Source organism: Protopterus annectens, chromosome 1.part1 (assembly GCF_019279795.1).
Source record: "Protopterus annectens isolate FY-2018-M chromosome 1.part1, PAN1.0, whole genome shotgun sequence".
Lineage (NCBI taxonomy): Eukaryota > Metazoa > Chordata > Ceratodontiformes > Protopteridae > Protopterus > Protopterus annectens.
The window spans coordinates 1,059,128,175-1,059,150,775 of NC_056726.1; the positions used below are offsets into that span (position 1 = coordinate 1,059,128,175).

A 22,601-nucleotide genomic window follows, 5' to 3' on the forward strand; every position below is an offset into this window, starting at 1 on the left:
ACATTTGATAAAAAATATTATTGCAGTATTCAGGAAACACATCAAAATAATCTTAAACTTTTTTTGTCATCTAGCTCAAAGTTCCTAAACAGTGGCTCCAACATGCAACCAAACCCATCTCTTAAGCACCCCCAGCTAAAATAACAGAAAAATTCATCAATCATTTTATAGACTCCATCACCTATGTACTAAAAACTAAGAATAACTGTGATACAATAGCCTTACAAGAATTCAGCCTTCACTCAGCACTCAGAACAATTCTATCTAAAACCTGTCTCTACCCTATCAGTAAAAAAAAACCTCTTCCTCAGACTGAAAACTATCACCCTCACCAAAGATAGTCTCCAACCAGAGTATCTAAAAGCAGCTGTGCATGCCATTGCCTACCTCTTAACCCTTTAACAATAAATGTCACATTCTAATCATCTGGAAAAAGATATATTACACCACTTCATAAAAGAGGCTCATTTAATGACTATATTCACTTTATAACAATTGCTACATTACCCCCCCACAACCAAAATCTTTGAAAAATGCATCCAAAGTCAATTACTTAACCATCTCATTACTAATAAACTTGTTTCTCCTACACAATATGTCTTTAGACCCAACTATATTACTACCATAGCCTTATTACAATTTTCCAACTCCATCATCAACAGCAGAAACTCCAGCAACCTGGTCTCACTTGTTCTTGATTTTTTTAAAGGCATTCTGTACAGTCTGACATCGAGTACTACCATACAAACTATCTTCTCTATGACTCTCCTTCAGCACTCTCTCTTGGTTTAAAAGCTACCTATCAGACAGATACCAAGCTGTCAGTTGGCAAAGTGAATATTCCTCCTTTCTGCCTGTGATAGTTGGCGTACCACAAGGATCCATACTTGAACTGCTTTTATTCAGTCCGTTTATAAATTACTTGCATATAGCAGTCAAAAATTTGACTGATTCAATGGGTTGATGATTCCACCATAATCTGTTTTGCCCATACATTGCATAAATTGCAGGAACTGGCCGAAGAATCCTTCACATTAATTGAAAGCTGGCTAAATACACCCCCCCCCCAAAAGTGATGCTCTTTACCTCTAAATCATATTCATAATAAAGAAAATAAAAATGAGCCGATTCCTGTGGTCCACAGTATGATTCCCTCAGCTTTTATTTGCCTACGTCTGATTGGGAATGCGTCACTTAACCAGATGGTGGTCCTGGCTTGAGCCTGAAAATGATCCATGTGGACCAATGCTCTACCCTGGTCAACAAAGCAGACATAAATAAATGCAAGACTCTCTTAATTTCCCACTAGTACTGGATGATGTGGCCAAGCTTCTAGAAGGGCTTCTTGGCCATAAGCTTAGTAAGAACCCATAAACTAAACTTTCAGACTCCAGAGTGTGACTCAACAAAACAGAGCAAGATGCCGTAGATTTCCCTGGAGACAGAGTCAATGGCACAAAGAAGGAAGACCCCAATACAACTAAGTAAGCACAGAGTCTAGCAGTACATCACACTATCTACAAATCTGATGTACATATATGTCACATTAAAAGCTCATTTGTTAAGACAAGCTCTTCACAGCTACCTTCATTACAATTAGTAGAGAATATAAACATGCATTTACAGAATAGACACCCTAAATGTGCAGTAAAAGAATAATTTATCATGGATTTATAGCCACAGCAAATGTTTTCTCCTCATATATCCCTATTATTTATTCACAATTTTTATGTTTTGTTATTTTTGTAATTGTTCTATGTTTTGCTATGATATCATATAGCTACATCTCTTCGTTTGTATTTAAAATCTAGTGACTGTTTTTATAGTCATATTTTTTATACTTACTTGTTAATCACATAAATGGTCTAGTACTTGTACCCTTTTCAGCTACAGCCCGGGTACACATCATACAAAATTATGCAGAAGTCACATAGTTAACATTGTAGCACAAAATTACACACAAGCCACATTTTCATTTCATAACAAAGATTTTAAAATAGTATATACAAATTAAATTGTTCAAGTCATAACAAAAATGTATACAATATTTTACAAGTTACCTGCTTAATTTCTAAAGTGTTTATACAGGGTTCTTTAGAAATGACTTCACATATGAGAAATTTTCACAGTGAGGTAAGATGTAAGCAGGCATCCATGAACAATTGTGTAGGCTTCATGCAAAGTCTATACAATATTTACATGTTAGCCTGATGATCATCAGCGTTAATACATATGCATGGTGCTCATCAGATGTACATGAAAATAAACAAGTTTTTGTTGCCAGCAACAGTGTTGGGAGTCAGGAAAATGTGTTGAACAGCACAAGCACACACAGTGAACAAACTAGCTTGCCTATGGCCAAACCTGTTGTGTGCTCAAGTGGACAGGTGGGAGTTTGGCATAATTGTTAAGGTGCTTACCATACAGATACAAGGTGCAGGGTTTGATTCTCACATGGGGTAACTGGCTAGATTTAAAATGGCCCACAAAGGCAATTTACCTAGTACTAATCTATGAATCTATAACAGCTACATAAGGCAATGATGCAAGTTGTACACAAGCAGGAAAAGCTTACTGAGTCTACCGTGCACAAAACATCATATAGGTTCATAGATTAGTACTACCATTTTAAGTGGGAGACTCAAACTCTGCACCTTGTGTTTGTAAGGCAAACACCTTAACCATTAGGCCACCCTCCCAACCTACATGTGAATACAGAAATAAGTAAGTGGGAATGGAAAATAGCAAAGGTAACTACAATACAGATGGCACAGTGGTGCAGTGGTAGCATTGTCACCTAACAGCAAGAGGTTCTCCAGTCCGATTCTCGACTGGTTGCCTTCTGTGCAGAGTCTGCATGTCCTCCCTGTGTTCGTGTGGGTTTCCTGCGGGTGCTCCGGTTTCCTCCCACGTTACAAAGGCATGTGTCTGAAGCTTTTCTCCCCGGGCCTCCACTGAAAATTCACTCATTCCAAGTTGGACTTTCCCAGTCAACAAATGTTAAATAAAAAATAAATAAAATACGTGGGTCACCAGACTAGAAAGGTGTAGTCAGAACAGTGTGAACAGAAATCAAAGAGATGAATAAATAAATATGTAAAATGGATGAGTAAATGTTCAAAATCTAGTAAGATAATTGATGTGAAACTGCTAATAATTTTGTAGTAATAACATTTTGCAATATATATGTCATAGAAATTAATGATGATCACACTTCTTGAGGATCTATAGATAAATAAATGCAGACATGATATTATAGGATGTGACAGTTACAGAAATTAACATTGTAAGAGAGGGAAATGACATGACATCTAAATATCTAAATGTCATTGACATGCTCAGCTGAGATGACAATTCAGAAGGACAGTATACATATATTATTGGATATCTGCACAATGTGTATTTTGTCAGTATAACATTCTGGAAATAGGAATGTGTGGTGTTACAAATGCAGTAGCATAGTGCGACTTATTTAATAGTCTTGTGTACGGTACTCCTGCTGACACAGTTATTGTGCAAATAGATAAGAACGGATACAAACCCCACACTATGATGTAATGTATTCCCCAAAATGTGCACTGTTGGTATCTGCCCCTGGAGGTAGTAATGGTATTGTGACAAGCAAATGAAATTAATGTGTGAATTAAGAAAGGATCCGTGATAATGAATGTCACATCAGCATGTCAGACTGATGACAATTAAATGAGTATGCTCATGTGCACACACTTGTGATCAGTGCTATATCAGTGTTCTGTGGTGAAAGAAAAGTTCTCTTTATGTCTGTACACATACCACCCAAAAACTGGAGCACACTAATATATACCACAGTACTCAATATATGTGCCAAACTAGCACTCACATGTCTGTACATATACCACCCAAGAACTGGAGCACATGCAGGTACACCACAGTACTCAATGGATGTGCCACAGTAGCACTCTCACCAAGACACTGGCAGAACAAATGTCTACTGCATGAAATCCAAAGCTATGTTCACGTGTTCATATAACATATCAAGGGCAAGACTGATGTGATATCTTCTTGCAAGGGTATGCTGTGACCAGAGTTCTCTGTTGAAGGAAAAAAATAGAAAACTTTAATTTGGTTTGCCTCCTATAGCAAAAACAGGCTTTGAGGTGGTGTGTGGCCATCAGCACTCTGGACAGTAGTTACCTGAGAAAATCCACATCTCGTCCTGGCTGTCTCTGTAGCAGAAGGCATAAAATCTCAAAGCTAAATGAAAAAGCGGGGTTTGACTCCAAGAAGCAGATCATTTTACAAACCATGTCAGAATGTGATTATTACAGTAACTTTTTATCATGACTTCAAGAATACCTAGAAATGACAATTTTAGATATGTTGCTTGGCTAAATTGTGTGTATAAAAGGTACTGAAATAATCTTTAATATCCAATACATATGAGACATGCTTCATGGCAGATTACAAGTTACTTGAGTGTAGAATACAATGTAAAGCAACACTCAGCACAGTTTGCAGTAACACCTGAAATGCCATTTAGCAGTCACACAGTATGTTTTCTCATGGCCAGACCTTGTGCAAATGTAGGGGCTTAGAACAGTACATAGACAACTCATTCACAGGAAAGGCACACATAAAAACAGACAGTAAGAGTTTCACCTAATGCGGGATTCGAACCATTGTCAAGTTGAAAAGTTAAGTTTACAGACTTGATCATTATCTCTGTACCCTAACAAGGAAATCATAAGTCGAACATCTCAAAATTACACCTTTCAAGGGACAATGATAAGATATTTTGCCAATGGATGTTGTAGGAATTATTCTATGGCAAAGTAGAGGTGGCCTGAATATGCCATAGTGTGACATTTACATCCATCCGCTTAATAAACGGTCAACAGTACAAAGGGGTGAGACAGAGAGAGATTTACAGACTCCTGTGAACGGGCAGTTTACAGGTCATTAATGCACACCTTTATGGAGTGTCCAGAGTATTAATCAGCCATGCTCTGTATCAGTAAGTGATGGCTCTGGGGATCAAGATGCTTTAAGACAGACAAAACCTGATGAAGACATGAGTAGAACAAGGGTGGCTTACTAACTGTTTCTTGTGGTCATATATGTGTTAGCAAATGCTTAATTGGATAAAAAGTAAGATATGTGTCATGAAACATATCATAGAAGTACAATACCACAGTACAAAATACTGTGACATCCATCTGAAATTGAACCCATGATGCTGTGGTCAGAAATGAATCTTCAGACAAGAGATTTATGTCAACACTCCACAGAGGATGCTGCACTTAGCTAGATCCATTAGTCAAAAAAACTAAAACTGAATGTTGGTAGTGATTTCCTATAGGCTGCCTTTACTCTGTATTCTGATAGTGCAACTTGTTTAAACACCTTTGTGAGAGGATAACCAGACTGCTGCAGGTGATGTCCACAACTGATCAGGTTTGCCGTAGGACATTAACAGCCATTCACTGTCACTCAGTATTGGTGCATGACGGCAAGGTCTGCACAAATGCTGAGGGGAAAACTGAAGGTTTTCTTATGGGCTGTTCTAGCCATATGTTCTGTGTGTGATTCTATTTTTTAACCAGATTAAATGTGTGAAAATGGAGTTGACAGGAAAGTGGTGAAACGGAGGTGGGGATGAGCAGAGCAGAGGAAACAGGCAAAAGAATAAAGGAATTATCAGGAAGGTAGTGGGATGGAACCAGAGCTATCCACTTCTTTATAACATAAATGCAAAAAAGTGTGGACAGAATTCACTGAATTTAGACAGTCATCACACCAAGGGTAGGTGATGACTCTAATGATAGGAGGTATTGCCAGCCATGCCAGGAGAAGTGGGGCAATGGATGTCTAACATGTGCCAGCACAGCTAGCTGGAATTTTGCAAATAATTATATGTCATTTGTATATCAAAATGATTTGAACAGATGTTTGTGCTGAAAACATATTTGTGAGGTCTGCTTGTGGTAAAATTGTATTATTGTCACTGAATTAAATTTATATGTTTAAACAGAGGACTGGAAGTGAAGAGGTTAACCTCAAACTTTAAAATATATCTGAAATTAAATTACTTTATGGGTGAAGACATAAAGATGTTATTCCATAGTTTTGACTGAAGCCAAAGACACAAGGTCTGTGCTAGAGAATAGGTTGTAGCTCCTGTAGGAAGAGTGGAATGGTTTTATGGTTTTATGACTTTCAGCAGCTGCACCAGATCTGAGCAATGCTCTTGCATGTGTATTATTGACTTGTAAGTGCTAAAATCCTGGCAACATTTAGTGTTGGTAATAGTGTGGGAACCAGAAGTCAGATGACCATATGTATGTGATGTTATTCTGTACAGAAATAATGTTTTAATATTAGAGGAGACTGAAGTCTTAGGGCCAGTCTGTTCTTGGAAATCTGAATAGAAAGACCGTCACCTACATCATCTTGCCTTGCTGTAGTAAGCAACTTAACTAAGTAACAGTAATTATTTTAGGTATAGGTTCATAGGTTGGTACTAGGCTATCTGCCCGAAGGCAATTATAAGCCTAGCCAGAATGTGTTGGCTTTTGTCACCCCCTTAGATTAGTTCCCTGTGCCTCTGTCCAGCAGATCCACTGAAGTGATCCCCGAGGTAAACTTTCTGTTTGGCATCCACTCGTCAAGGTTTCTTTTGAAGAGTGTTAGCGAGGATCTCTGCCTAATGTAGATTGGGATCTTGTTCCAAAGCATGGGAAGTCTCTGGGACAGGAATATATCCCACCAGCATATCCTATTTATTGTTGTGGTGAGATTTAGATCCCTAGAGTGTGTGGCTTGAGGGGATAAGGTTTTCTTTAGGTGGAGCATGTCCATCAATTCTGGGTTGGACATGGCCTTGTATGTCAGGCAAAGATCACCTCTGAGTAGGCGGTATGCAACCGAGTACAACTGGAGTTTCTTCAGTCGAGCTGCATAGGGCATCTGTTTGAGGCAAGTGATCCTCTTGGTGAGGCACTTCTGTAGACTTTTCAGCTGTTGCAGGTGTCTTGTACGGTACAACCCAAATAGGGCATTGTACTCTATGATGGGTCTGATGAGTGATGAGTAGAGGGGCACAATTACATCTTTTGATCTGGATGCGAACCCTTTTGTGATTAGGTGGGCCATGTAGAAGGATTTTTTAACCACCTTGGCAATGGGATTATCAAAGGTGAGATTACTATCTACTTGGGTCCCCAGATCCCTTATTACGTCTTCCGTATTTAGGGGACTACCGCCTATGTGGTAGTTTCTGGGTACTTTGTTTTTTCCAAAGGGGATGACCATGCACTTTTTGGCATTTAGCTTGAGGCCATGATTTTGACAACAGGTATCCATCTCAGTGAGATCCTTTTGGAAGATGTCTGTGTCAGCCAGAGAGTCAATTATAGCCCCGAGTTTGCAGTCGTCTGTGAACTTGGTCAGCCATAGTCCTCCTGTGCTTGCCTGTACCTCTGAGAAGTATATGCCGAACAGGAGGGGTCCTAGGACTGAGCCCTGGGGAATGACACTTGCAACCAGTTTAGAGTTGACCTAGCTCCCGCAACTCTCACTATGTGGGTTCTGTCTGTGAGCCAGTTGGCAACCCATCTTGTGATGTAGGGATTTATGTTCAGGCTGGTGAGCTTGTCTATAATACCAGAATGGGGAATGGTGTCGAAGGCCTTAGTGAGGTCCAGGTAGGCTGTGTGTACCACCTTTCCCTCGTCTATAGCCTTGGTAACTGTCTCAAAAAGTCCACCAGGTTTAGGAGGCATGATCTGCCCTTAACAAAGCCAAACTGGGTAGGGTCCAGTGTTTGGAGGTCCCAATGTCTCTGTTAATGAGTTCCATGATGATGCGCTCCATAGCCTTGCAGACCAAGCTAGTCAGGCTTATAGGACTATAGTTCCTGGGGTCTGTTGTGGCTCCACCTTTATGGAGTGGAATAACCATTGCTGTGCACCACTCTATGGGTATGTAGCCTGTGGAGAAGTTGAGTTTGAACAGTGCGTTTAGGTAAGGGGTTAGTTCATCTTTGAGCTCATTTAGGACACAGCCTGGGACACTGTTCAGTCCCAATGATGCTGTGTTTTTGGCTTTGGAGAGGGATGTTTTAACCTGAGTGTCTGTGATTTCCGGGACTCTACATTCTTCTGGTATGGTTATGGGCCCTTTGGGGGGTGAGAGGGGGGTGAAGTTTGCACTGAACCTGTCTGCCAGGATGTTGGCGATATCAGTTGGTTCAGTCTATTGTGTGCCATTCTGCACTAACTCCGAGCAGATCTGAGCATTGCCACTTAGATTCTTGACATAGCTAAAGAATGCCTTGTGGTTATCTTTGGAGTCCTTGGCAATTATTCTCTCAAAGCTCGCCTTGGACGATTTTATGAGGGGATCATAGTTTCTTGCTGATACTGATCAGGGATGTCTTCCCTTTTTGGGATTTTACTCTTTTCTGTACTAGTTTCCTGCTTCTGTTGTGTAGCTTGTTTGTGACAGGAGTCCACCAGACTGGTTTCCTTTTCTTGGAGGAGTGAGTCTTGGTTTTGCTTGAGATTGCACGATCCATGCATCCTTGTAGCTGCCCATAGAATGCATTAGTAAAGGATTTTGCAGCTTGGACAGTGTTATCCTTCAGCATAGGGGCTTTGAAACATTCCACCTTGGTCTTAAGTAATGTGAAGTTTGATTTTGGAAGTTTTTCACGGTGGTTTTCTTGTCCGGGGGTGGGGGCGGAATATGGATATCCAAAGTAATTTGTTTATGGTCAGATCTAACCAGTGAGGGGTTGACCTCTGGTGTGGAACACCAGTCGCCCATGTTGGTGATGACCAAGTCCAATATGTTGTCACCTCTGGTGGGAGTATTGCCTAGTTGAACCAGGGTGTTTGAGTTTATAAATTCTAGAAAAAGTTGGGCAAGGGAGTTAGTACTTGATTAGTTCTCCCAGTTAATGTTTGGGTAATTGAAATCACCTAATATTAGGGTGTTTGGTAGGACCTTTATGTTTCCCAGTGTTTCCAGAAACACAGAATGGGGATCCTGGGACATGGTGGGTGATCTGTAGCAAGCTACAATTTGAATTGCAGTTTTGCCCATTGTTAGTTGCACATGGATGATCTCTGAAGCATCGTGCTGTGCCACTAACCTGGAGGTGTGGGTATCCTTGATGAATATGGATATGCCCCCACCTTTTGTATTTCAGTTTGCATTCTGTGGCCGAAAGGTATTGTATAAGTTATAGCCTGGTAGTGCTGGGGTGCTCTCTGGACCTTTAACCAGGTTTCTGTTACTGCACATATATCAATTTTCTCTATACTGAGGAGTGCCTCGAGTGCATGCATTTTGAGATTTAGACTTTTGGCATTGAGTAGCATTACCCTCAGTTTTTTGTTAGTTGTGCTATTTATGATGGTGGGTTTGTCTTTTCAGCCTTGCCTAAAAAAGGCACTATGAGGGTGGCAAGAGCTTTAGCCAGTATTCAAAAGCCTAAGGGTGACAGGTGTCAGCCATCTCTAGCGAAGCAGCATGGCTTGTCGAGCATGTCATCCCAGGTCGACAGACACTGTATCCCCTTTGAATGACACCAGAAACTTAGCCAATTGTTGAAATCTAGAATTTTTTCTTTATACCGTGGTATCATTCTTGGTGAAGGCAATATGCTACTCAGGGTCAGGGTCATACGAGCATGTGCTATGTGATCAGAAAGCTCTTCCATGTCTCTTTTCATGTAGTCCAGGGAGGTATGGCTCAGGTCATTCACACCAACATGGACAATGACAGAGTCATATTTGTACTTGTTCTGGAGTGACCTGAGTGCTTGTGTTATGTGACGGATCCTGGCACCCGACAGGCAGCTAACAGTAACCTTCTCCTTATTCAGCCTAGTGAGTGGGACATCAGTGTACCTGACTATAGAGTCACCTATTACTAGTATGTTGGGTATGTTATTTTACCTTAAGGGCTGTGATTGCATGGCACACTGGTTTTGTGAAGTATGTGTTTCATGGTTTGTGTTGGGGGGGTGGAGGTTGCTTGGATGTTTGCTTTGGAGGTCTCTGTCGGTTTTGCACATTTTTATTTAGAGCCTTCGAGTATGTTTTCATGTATTTATGTGTGTGTTTTTTGCTGGTGCTGGTTTAATGGGTCTGTGTAAGACTGGTGGTGTGGTACAAGTACTTCCCTTCTCCTCTTGACTGTCTGATCCAGTCTTGGGTTGAGAGAGCTTAACCTCTAGTTTGGCTGTATAACTGCATCTCTCGCATGTATTAGTGTTTGGTGGTAGGAAGAGGGGGTTGTCTGTAACATGAGGCTGTTGTAACATTGCCTCAAAATGCCCAGATTCACCGGTTGGACTGGAGAGTACACCTGAAACTGCCCTTTGGACATGCCTGGATAGGTGCAGTGAACTGTTTTACTGGATGGCTGGTAAGGTCAAATAGAGAGCCTTGTCCTTCTGTACAGTACAGGAGGGTTATATAGTCAATCAGGAATAGTAGTAAGATTAGCTAAATACTGTTTTTCTGTGTCTGTGTGGAATTTACTGTCAGTAAAATTTTTGGTATTTCCTGTGACTGAAACTCTGTTTTTTTACTGTAGACGGATATTTGGTATTTTCATGTTCTGTTGTTATTTATTATTAAATATATTTGAACTTCTCATTGTGGCTAGTCCTTTTTAGAAAATATTTAAGTTTTGAGAGTATTTTCATATATTTATTTGTTGATAACTCTGGCCACTCCTGAAAGCCTTGCTGTTTGGTCAATGTTACCATCTGTATTAATATTAACTTCACTCAGTATAATTGGATACCCTTTTAAGAGCCTTATAGTAAATGACTGGTAGCAGTGAAACTACCTTATACTATGGACAGAAGGTGGCCTAGGTAGTAAATCTTTGCCAGCTTTTCCCAGGTGTGTATGTGGTGTGTGTGTGTGTGTGTGTGTGTGTGTGTGTGTGTGTGTGTGTGTGTGTGTGTGTGTGTGTGTGTGTGTGTAAAAATTAAATGTCAAAGAGTGTGTGTGTCAGCTACTTGGATCAGGGACACAAAGCACTGGTTTCACAGAGAGAGTGGTAAAGGACATGGCTTGGGCACTCAGCTGGAGACTTAACTTTGAAGCTCTGCCAGTGGAGAGTCTTACTGGGGACCTGAAGGGAGACAGATAAAGAAATCCAGACCCTGAGCTAACTGTGTCCCGTGTGTGCTTTAATGGAAATTGTGCTTGATGCCGAGTGGTCCACATCTGGAAATACTGAGTGTATCCATTTGTGTTCCAAGTGAACATCCCTCTCCAGTGTATGTGGTGAGGATTCAAGCTCCTTAATTAATGGCCAGGAATGAGGGATGTCACAATAACAACAGAATAATGTTGTACAGCCAATTGTACCAAATCAAGTGTGTCAAAAAGACACATAGGTGACGTGGAGAGCTATGCATGGGTTATTATTTTTGTATTTTTATTTTTTTGTGGGACACATGCTCATTTTTACTTCTTTTTTTCTTTCAAAGAGAGGAATTATGAGGCAAGGGCTTAGGAATGTCAGGGTCAGGTAGGACACTCAGGAGAGAAAGCAGGCACAGACATACAGGACAAATAAGGCAGACAAGGATGGTTATGGACACAAAAGGTTGGGGGACACCATCATTGGGGATAGGTATGGGAAATCAAATGCACACCCACATCAAGCCTGAAAACAGTGAGAATCTAGTTCTCACCTTCAGAACTGTCATCACTGTATCCTATCTCAATTTCCTCTGACAGTCCTTGAAGTGGCATCATCTTAGCAATGTGATGAATCACCTTATCAGGTACAGAGGCCCCTTTCCATTATATCTTCAACTAGCCTTGTCAGCTCTTGGTGGGTGACAAAATCGCCACCTCCACCAGTTCTACTCCCAGAGAGTACCAGTGCACCAGCTGCTGGGGCAGAGCTAGCTGATGCAGATAAGGCAGGTAGGGCAGGGGTTGTGGAGGCAGCACTGACAGCTTGAGACCCCAAAGTATTGGGTGTTGGTGCTGCAGCCTGTGGTGGGATGGCAGGCCGAGCCATAGTGGTTGGTGCACCTCTTGATGGTGCATGTCAGTTTTTTGTAAGTAGAAATGTATGACAACTGTAATTTTTAGGCCATAAAAAATATCCCCCCAAAAAAGAAAAAAAATGAGAAATGAGGGGTGGGGTGAGACAAAAAAGAGACAATTAGATCAGTGGCATATCACATGAATGGAAAATTTCAGAAATGAAACAAATATGATTCTTGCACCATTTCAAGATTCTATAGTAGTGATGATAATTCACTCCAGTGTGTGGGATGCCAGTTGCACTTGAGACAGTCTTGGATAACCTGTTCCAAGCTACAGTCTTATACTGAGACCCAGTACAGTCCTCCTGCAGTTGCTTATGGCTTTTTTGCTTCATGAGGAGTTCCCCAAAAATCCAGGACTCATCAACACCCTACTTCTGTGGTCTAAATTAAGTATCATCATCTCCCACACCAGCCATGCCTGTTAAAGTTAAGGAACAACTCTAAGTATGAAATGGTGCCAACTTACAATCTTGCATTTAACAGCTAATGCACAAACAGGCACAACTATGCAAACGACATTTGCATGATGGAAAGCATGGAGAGGCATTTACACACAAAGAGGAAGGTATTTTATCAAACAGCGACGAAGTTGTGAAACATGGCAGTGAGATTTGCCATGTGTGATGCTCAACCTATTCAGTCTTTTTCATATATTAGCACTGACAAGCTCAATGACTTTGATTGTTACCCTTGGTGTTTTGGAGGTTAAATTGGATGACTTGGCACATAACTTTCTGGAATTATACACTGTAAAAAGTTAGTTGACCAATGTGGGAATAAAACTTGAGGAAGAAATAATGCATACATTTCAATCAAGGTGACTATTTCTCAGTACTACTGGAGAACTCCCTTTCAAACATATTCTTTACACTTTAACTGCATTCAGTATGAATTGAGCTATTTATCAGATAAGTCTGTATGTGTGCGACTTTAGGAAGTTTTGTGAAATTCATTCCCCAGATAGTCATTATTACTATTTGTGAATGTATGTTAGATGGATGGACTTTCATGAGCTGATTAATACAGGCTGGGGTATGACACATACATACGTCACTACACATACTGTCCTAAACACAGACTTGGGCACTGTGAGGAGAGAAGATGAGTTTAAGTATTCTGCTCATCATAGATATGCAAATACATTTAAATTCATTATCATAATTATCCTGTTTAAACAATTACACACAAATTCAGCTTTGTTTCCTAACTCAATAATTAATGAGATATACTACTTTCAGAAATGTATTTATCAAAGCATTAATGAGACATTTCTTGAAATAAACATAATTATGATAGTCAGTTGTGTGTAGTGTTACCTTCTTAATTAAAGTATTGTTCAAATTTGTATTCTGAAACCCTTTGAAAAACAAGTATTATCTATATTTGAACCCTGGATTACCTGTATTCTTTCTCTAACGTCAGTGGACTTATACTTTGTGCCACAGAGACAGCTGCTCAGGAGGTGGGTGTTCTCCACTCAGTATTGCCATTCTACTGACATCTGCCCATTGCCATTAAGTATATTTGTGCTACAGAAGGACACAAAAATAAAATGCTTCACTTTTTTCCTTAAGCAGGTAATGTAGACTGCACACCACTGAGCAGCGAGCAAGTCCACAAGGCAAGAACCAAAAAAAGTATATGATGTTCGGATGTAAGCAAATTCACCATCTGGATATGAACTCGAAAGGTTAAGGCACAAAAATCACTGCATTTATAGCTTCTGCCACCGAAACAGGTATACACCATCTGCACATCAATCACTCATTTGCTCATTGGCACCAAAACTGTTTGCACTAATGGAATTAACAGAAATGAAATTGTTCACTCTTTCCTTCACCTGTGAACCCAGTTTGCACTCTGATAAGCAGTGTGGAAATTACACAGGCAAAACGCATGTATAACAATTTGTATTGCACAAAACAAAATATAAGCTGCATTTTCACATCTGCTGCAAACATTACAAATAACATGGGACTTCAAAACTGCCTTCAAACCTTGCATTGTGTTTCCTGTTTCTTTAAAATTATTTCATTTAATCCATGTATTACATTGATACTCAGATGCAATATATAATTTCTTCTCCTAGTCCTGTACAGGGTGCTATAGCAAAGGACAGCTGTCCCACTCTAAAGCGTGCTACTGATGGCACAATAAATTAATTTGTACCTTTGGCAGTGGACTCTCATTCACTGCCTGGAAATGTTGCCAGTCATCATCAGTGCACTTTGCCAAAACCCATACAAATCAGGAGCAAAACAAAACAAAGTAATACAAAAAGGAATTGCCAGTATCGACAAATACGGGTGAATAATAATGAAAAGGCGGGACGTTCCTTACATCTGTGTGTTACCACCTGATTATACGCTCAAAAAATACGCAAAATATGCATGACCTACCAGACAGCACACTATCTGCAACTGCAACTCAGTGCAGTAACTGCACACACTCTTCTTGTTTTTTATCGTTCTTTGCCACCAACACAGGACCAGAAATTCCCCATTTCTCATTTGCTTGAACATGCCTAGATCAATGAGATACTGACAAATTATTCACACTAATAACAGCTCACATCATTTTAATGTCAGGTTTCCAACACTGGCAGCTATTTCTTCTCTTTAGTTTCTGAGCATATTCTCCATTCTCTCAGCTAAACTACAGAAATGCAATGTCATGGCCATTTCTTAGTTTTTGTGTTTCAATGTGTAATACAGCTGATCACAATCTCAGTCAGATTTTAGCAGAGGATGGACAGTGTGCTCTTAGCACAATGATATCAGTGTTATGATTATTCTCATTGCTCTCAAGGTGCTTACACTTTTTTTATTTTAAGCCTACTCTGCGTGATGCACACACTTCAGAGACAAGAGTCACTTCAGTATTGCTTGCTGTTGTAGTTAAAGCAATCAGTAACACTTGAAAGCCATTGGCAGCTAACAACTGTCATTGCTCCTCCCTGCAGTCCTAGGGCATGTGCATGCAATTGTGTAGCTACTTATACCACATTTGCATCACCCACACCAAGTGATTGTTTTGTTATTTGGGAATGCTAATCATTTCACACCTCATGTGCCTATTCACAGTGCTCAGAGGGCTGAATCTACACTATTAAAACGTAATGGTGTAGCTATGGAAGTGGAAGGAGAGGAGACTGACTGGATACAGACAGACCATTACTGTTAGTTACTTGGAAGAGCTTGTTCTACAAATCACTGCACTATAACATATGTTACGTTTGCCCTGTACACAAACTGCTTGCATGTTCATATTTTGAATATATTTCAATCTGCAGTGGAAAAGATAATTTTGTGATATATGCAATTTTAAAAATTCACTGCTGGTATACTGCACAAATGACAGCTCTTGTGGTGCTCTCCATGTTTGTATCGTTACTATGATTACTTCACAATTTTGTGTTATCATTTGCTATTGCGTGACTGTCTCAACCATGTGGGTGATTCATTGGATAGGATGAGTAACAAACTTGATAGTGCAGTGTTTCTGATGGTGCATCTGGGGGAGGGTAGCACCAATGTGTCTTTGGTGTCACAACTGGCTTACTGCACCTTCCCAACCTATGAGAATGATAATGACTGTGCCATGGTCTTTGTACATTTGAGTTTGTCTTAGGGTTGCATATATGTCTGATGCCCTGCTTGAAAGGGTACAAGACTGACAGTATGCAGGTAGTTTATCTTCTTGCACATTTGTTGATATACTACAGGTTCTACACTTATCTTTACATTACTACAAGTATAAATCATGTGCTTTGGGGGTGTCTCTCTCTGATATAATTCATACACAGATATTACATGGGTAAGTAACATTTGTGGACATCAGACGGCATCACTTTTAGTATTTGTGTGTGCTAAGGTTGTTATGTGTATTACTTTGTTGGTGAATGTGTGTGTATCATTTCCCCCTTAATTGCTGAGTGTGTGCACTAACCTCTGAGGCTTAGCTAGTGTGTGTGTGTGTGTGTGTGTGTGTGTGTGTGTGTGTGTGTGTGTGTGTGTGTGTGTGTGTGTGTGTGTGTGTGTGTGCTGTCATTTGCCTGTTAGCCAGGGCAAGGGTATATTGTGTATGCCTACATCTGCCAGCTACCTTTGCAGCTACATGTTATCCCTCAGAATCCTTGTCTGTATGTGCTGGAGGTGCTGGCCCTATCTTTGGTCCAGGAATGTGTGATCCTGGCCCTTGCTATCCCTGTTGCAGCTGTTTCCTCAGGATGATATTATGCAACATGGTACAGACTGAGATTTTCTACATGGGTGCCTTATCATACTGCATGGCACCCCTAATGTGTCTAGACAGTGAAACCATGACTTCAGCATGCCAAAAGCATGCTCTATGATGTTTATAGTTTTAGCATGGGCATTGTATCCTTCCTCTTTGGGGGTGTGTGCATTTCTGATGTGTGTCATGAGCCACGGTCCATGGCATAAACTACATTACCCAGTAGATGGCCTTGTGGAACATTTCCCCTAGCAAACCTTGTATAAAACCTCGAGGAGTGCCATTATGTGTGAGTCATGGCAACTGTCTGGGTAGCCTGCACAGGCAACGAGGATGATTCCTCGGGCACTACAGACAACCTGGCAGTTGACTGAGTGGAACCCCTTCTTGTTAATGTATGTCCTTCCCTGTTCATGAGGTGGAGCTTTTATTTTTATGTGAGTGTAGTCTATAGCCCCAAAACCTCAGGAAAGTGTGCCAAGGAATAGAATTCATGCATTATTCTTACTCTCTCTTCTGGTGTGAGTTGAAAATTGATATACTACCTTGCATGTTATAGCAAAAAATGTAGATATTGGTGAAATATTCTGGAAGCTGAGGCCTGTGGCATCTCTAGTATATCCCGTGAGGGTCTCTGGAATATACTAGTTGCTAATATTCTTAATGCTACACATAACATAGTTTCCACTGGTATAGGTTCTCCTTGATTTCCTCTGGCTCAGAGGTGAGGGTGGCAGAGGTTGCAGAGTTCCTGTAGTGTGTCCCTATCAACCCTGCATCGCTATAGTCTTTCAATATCATGTAGTCAGTGGTATGTTAAATGGGGTCTGAACACCCTTCTTCTTCTTCTTGGATGACGTCTATCAGCAATATCAGCAACATAGATTTGAACCTGTTGCACAAAAACAAGCAACAGAGCAACAGCAGCCTCTTACATTGCTTTGTTTTCTAAGTGTGTTGATGGCTATATTCCAATAAGTTTTGGAGTTCATGGCAAAGGGCTATGATTACTTTGTAGCTTCCTGAATGGTTTCACCATGTTGGACTGGTTCATTAGTATATAATTCAGCTGTTTATGCTTTCATTAGCATACTCTGCTGTTTACCTTTGTTTGGTGGCTCTGTATGACTTGTAGCGTTATTTAATGAATACAAAATAGTATGCACGCAACAGCAGCAAGGACATGAGCTGTTTACGAACCTGGCCTGTAATTTGGCATACATTCAAAATATAAAGATGCAAAACATACATGTTGGTTAATAATGTGGTTTGTTTGCATATGGCAAAAGAGTTTATTAACAAAAAAACAGAGAAAGAAACTTCAGTTCACAGGGTACAGGTAATAAAAATCCTGAACAACAGTCAAAGTCATACACAGAGGCTATAATATCTTTTTTGATGTTACAGTACCATGGTAAATATGACTCTGCTATGGTTATTAACTGCATAAAAGACCTAGGTACAAGACAGTGTGACTTATGAGTTTGTTAATGTCTGTTATGTACTTCACAGATAAACATTCTAGTTGTTTACTGATGTACTATGTTCTTCATCTGTAAATATGTTGTAAGTAATTGCTATATAAATTGTTAATCGCTATGTAATCCAATGTAACTACTGTCTGTTTATTTTAACTGTGGAGCTTTTCTCCCCGGGCCTCTGCTGAAAATGGACCTACGTCCAGTCGGACACTCCCGGTCAACAAATATAAATAAATAAATAAATAAATTGTGTGCTGTTATTAACGCTCTGGTCCTGATCACACCTAGACTTTATTTTCAATAAATATTGAAATAACACTGGATTTGTGAAACAACCCCAGTTCATAACTAAGTCTGACTATATATGTTTTGACAGAGCCTTGGTAGCATAGTGTTTGCATGTATGTTTTGCAATGAAATGACACTGTATGCTGTATGTTAGTTTATTATTTTTTTAACATCTTTTGACCAGAAAAGTCTGACTATGATAGAGCTAATTTTCAGAAGACATCTGTGGAGAAATGTTCCAGAAGCATGTCATTGGAATGTGGGAGGAAACTGGACTACCCGGAGGAAACCCATGCAACTTTATTATTCAGTTTTGCCCATTTCCCTTTGTAAGTACTATATTAATGCATGTTATCTTGTTGTAATTTGTTTTTATTATCTGCCTTTTGGCTGGGGTCAGGAGCACAGCTATCTGGTTAACAAATTCATAAATAAATGGCTGGAGTAGTATCAGAAAACTTGCGCTACATTAAGCACGTTATAAACACCATAATATTTTCATATATTTTGCTATGATAAAATAACAGAAAAGGCAGACTCCAAATAATGAAAGGTATCCAGCAAAGTTATAGCAGAGAATCCTGAACCTTGTACATCTGATGTAAATGTCCCCGCCCAGTCCAAACTTACTGCAAATGTAACAGCTGTGTTGAAGAATATTAGTTAAAAAGGATTCTTTAACTCTTCAGTAAAGGTATCTCAAATACTGTGACAAGCAAAGGAGTGTGATTCACAAGGCATACTATTCTTGGAGGAAAGACTGGTGGTGTTTTGTACAGCTTCTTGTGTACAACCATCACCAGTGGCAGCCTACTGTGCATCCTCATGTCATGTAGAACCATCCCCAGTAACAGCCTACTGTGCATCCTCATGTCATGTAGAACCATCACCAGTAGCAGCCTACTGTGCATCCTCATGGTGTGTAGAATCATCACCAGTAGCAGCTTACTATGCATACTCATGTCATATAAAACCATCCCAAGTAGCAGCCTACTGTGCATCCTCATGCTGTGTAGAACCATCACTAGTAGCAGCCTACTGTGCATCCTCATCTCATGTAGAACCATCACCAGTAGCAGCCTACTGTGCATCCTCATGCCATGTAGAACCATCAACAGTAGCAGCCTACTGTGCATCATCATGTTGTGTAGAACCACTACCAGTAGCAGCCTACTGTGCATCCTCATGTCATGTAAAACCATCACTAGAAGCAGCCTACTGTCATCCTAATCTCATGTAGAACCATCACCAGTAGCAGCCTACTGTGCATCCTTATGCCATGTAGAACCATCACCAGTAGCAGCCTACTGTGCATCCTCATGGTGTGTAGAATCATCAACAGTAGCAGCTTACTATGCATACTCATGTCATATAAAACCATCCCAAGTAGCAGCCTACTGTGCATCCTCATGCTGTGTAGAACCATCACCAGTAGCAATCTACTGTGCATCCTCATCTCATGTAGAACCATCACCAGTAGCAGCCTACTGTGCATCGTCATGTCGTGTAGAACCACTACCAGTAGCAGCCTACTGTGCATCCTCATGTCATGTAGAACCATCACCAGTAGCAGCCTACTGTGCATCCTCATGTCATGTAGAACCATCCCCAGTAGCAGCCTACTGTGCATCATCATGTCGTGTAGAACCACTACCAGTAGCAGCCTACTGTGCATCCTCATGTCATGTAGAACCATCACCAGTAGCAGCCTACTGTGCATCCTCATGTCATGTAAAACCATCACCAGTAGCAGCCTAATGTGCATCCTCATGTAGATCCATCACCAGTAGCAGCCTACTGTGCATCCTCATGTCATGTAGATCCATCACCAGTAGCAGCCTACTGTGCATCCTCATGTCATGTAGAACCATCACCAGTAGCAGCCTACTGTGCATTATCATGTCATGTAAAACCATCACCAGTAGCAGCCTAATGTGCATCCTCATATCATGTAGAACCACTACCTGTAGCAGCCTACTGTGCATCCTCATATCATGTAGAACCATCACCAGTAGCAGCCTACTGTGCATCCTCATCTCATGTAGAACCATCACCAATAGCAGCCTACTGTGCATCCTCATGCCATGTAGAACCATTATCAGTAGCAGCCTACTGTGCATCCTCATGACGTGTAGACTCATTACCAGTAGCAGCTTACTATGCATTCTCATGTCATATAGAATCATCCCAAGTAGCAACCTACTGTGCATCCTCATGTCAGGTAGAACCATCACCAGTAGCAGCTTACTGTGCATCCTCATGCCATGTAGAACCATCACCAGTAGCAGCTTACTGTGCATCCTCAAGTCATGTAAAACCACTACCAGTAGCAGCCTACTGTGCATCTTCATGTCATGTAGAACCATCACCAGTAACAGCCTACTGTGCATCCTCATGTCTTGTAGAACCACTACCAGTAGCAGCCTACTGTGCATCCTCATGTCATGTAGTACCATCACCAGTAGCAGCCTACTGTGCATCCTCATGTCATGTAGAACCATCACCAGTAGCAGCCTACTGTGCATCCTCATGTTGTGTAGAACCATCACCAGTAGCAGCCTACTGTGCAGCGTCATGTCATGTAGAACCACTACCAGTAACAGCCTACTGTGCATCCTCATGTCATGTAGAACCATCACTAGTAGCTGCCTAGTGTGCATCATCATGTGATGTCAATCCATCACCAGTAGCAGCCTAATGTCCATCCACATCTTGTAGAACCACTACCTGTTGCAGCCTACTGTGCATCCTCATATCATGTAGTACCATCACAAGAAGCAGCCTAGTGTGCATCCTCATGTCATGTAGAACCATCACTAGTAGAAACCTACTGTGCATCCTCATGTCATGTAGTACCATCACCAGAAGCAGCCTAGTGTGCATCCTCACGTCATGTAGAATCATCACCAGTAGTAGCCTAGTGTGCATCCTCCTGCCGTGTAGAACCACTACCAGTAGCAGCCTACTGTGCACCCTCATGTTGTGTAGAACCATCCCCAGTAGAAGCTTACTATGCATCTTCATGTCGTGTAGAACCATCACCAGTGGCAGCCTACTGTGCATCTTCATGTTGTGTAGAACTATCACCAGTAGCAGCCTACTGTGCAGCCGACTGTGCATCCTCATATCATGTAGAATTATCAGCAGTAGCAGCCTACTGTGCACCCTCATGTTGTGTAGAACCATCCCCAGTAGAAGCTTATTATGCATCTTCATGTCGTGTAGAACCATCACCAGTGGCAGCCTACTGTGCATCTTCATGTTGTGTAGAACTATCACCAGTAGCAGCCTACTGTGCATCCTCATGTCGTGTAGAACCACTACCGGTAGCAGCCTACTGTGCATCATCATGTCATGTAGAACCATCACCAGTAGCAGCCTTTTGTGCATCCTCATCTCGTGTAGAACCATCCCCAGTAGCAGCCTACTGTACATCCTTATGTCATGTAGAACCATCATCAGTAGCAGCCTATTGTGCATCCTCATGTCATGCAGTACCATCACCAGAAACAGCCTAGTGTGCATCCTCATGTTGTGTAGAACCATCACCAGTAGCAGCCTATTGTGCATCCTCGTGTCATGCAGTACCATCACCAGTAGTAGCATAGTGTGCATCCTCATGTTGTGTAGTCCCATCACCAGTAGCAGCCTACTGTGCATCCTCATGCCGTGTAGAACCACTACCAGTAGCAGCCTACTGTGCATCCTCATATCATGTAGAACCATCAGCAGTAGCAGCCTACTGTGCACCCTCATGTTGTGTAGAACCATCCCCAGTAGAAGCTTACTATGCATCTTCATGTCATGTAGAACCATCACCAGTAGCAGCCTACTGTGCATCCTCATGTCATGTAGAACCACTACCAGTAGCAGCCTACTGTGGATCCTCATGTCTTGTAGAGGCATCACCAGTAGCAGCCTACTGTGCATCCTCATGTCGTGTAGATCCATCACCAGTAGCAGCCTACTGTGCATCCTCATGTCGTGTAGAACCATCACCAGTAGCAGCCTACTGTGCATCCTCATGTTGTGTAGAACCACTACCAGTAGCAGCCTACTGTGCATCCTCATGTCGTGTAGAACCACTACCAGTAGCAACCTACTGTGCATCCTCATGTCATGTAGAACCATCACCAGTAGCAACCTACTGTGCATCCTCATGTCATGCAGTACCATCACCAGAAGCAGCCTAGTGTGCATCCTCACATTTTGTAGAACCATCACCAGTAGCAGCCTACTGTGCATCCTCATGTCACGTAGAGCCATCACCAGTAGCAGCCTTCTGTGCATCCTCATGTCATGTAGAACCATCACCAGTAGCAGCCTTCTTTGCATCCTCATCTCGTGTAGAACCATCCCCAGTAGCAGCCTACTGTGCATCCTCATGTCATGTAGAACCATCACCAGTAGCAACCTACTGTGCATCCTCATGTCATGTAGAACCATCACCAGTAGCAGCCTACTGTGCATCCTCATGTCGTGTAGAACCATCACCAGTAGCAGCCTACTGTGCATCCTCATGTCAT

General features: G+C 41.3%; 1 protein-coding gene across 1 annotated transcript in view; it reads left to right on the forward strand.

Moving 5' to 3' along the window:
* Window positions 1-22,268, forward strand: part of LOC122815343 (keratin-associated protein 9-1-like) — a 34,470-nt gene extending 12,202 nt beyond the window's left edge. Inside the window, exons 2-4 of the mRNA XM_044087785.1 lie at window positions 11,795-11,939; window positions 21,064-21,504; window positions 21,706-22,268. Of these exons, the coding sequence (XP_043943720.1) occupies window positions 11,795-11,939; window positions 21,064-21,504; window positions 21,706-22,268 (1,149 nt within the window). The remainder of the gene's footprint in view (window positions 1-11,794; window positions 11,940-21,063; window positions 21,505-21,705) is intronic.
* Window positions 22,269-22,601: the final 333 nt, after the last annotated feature.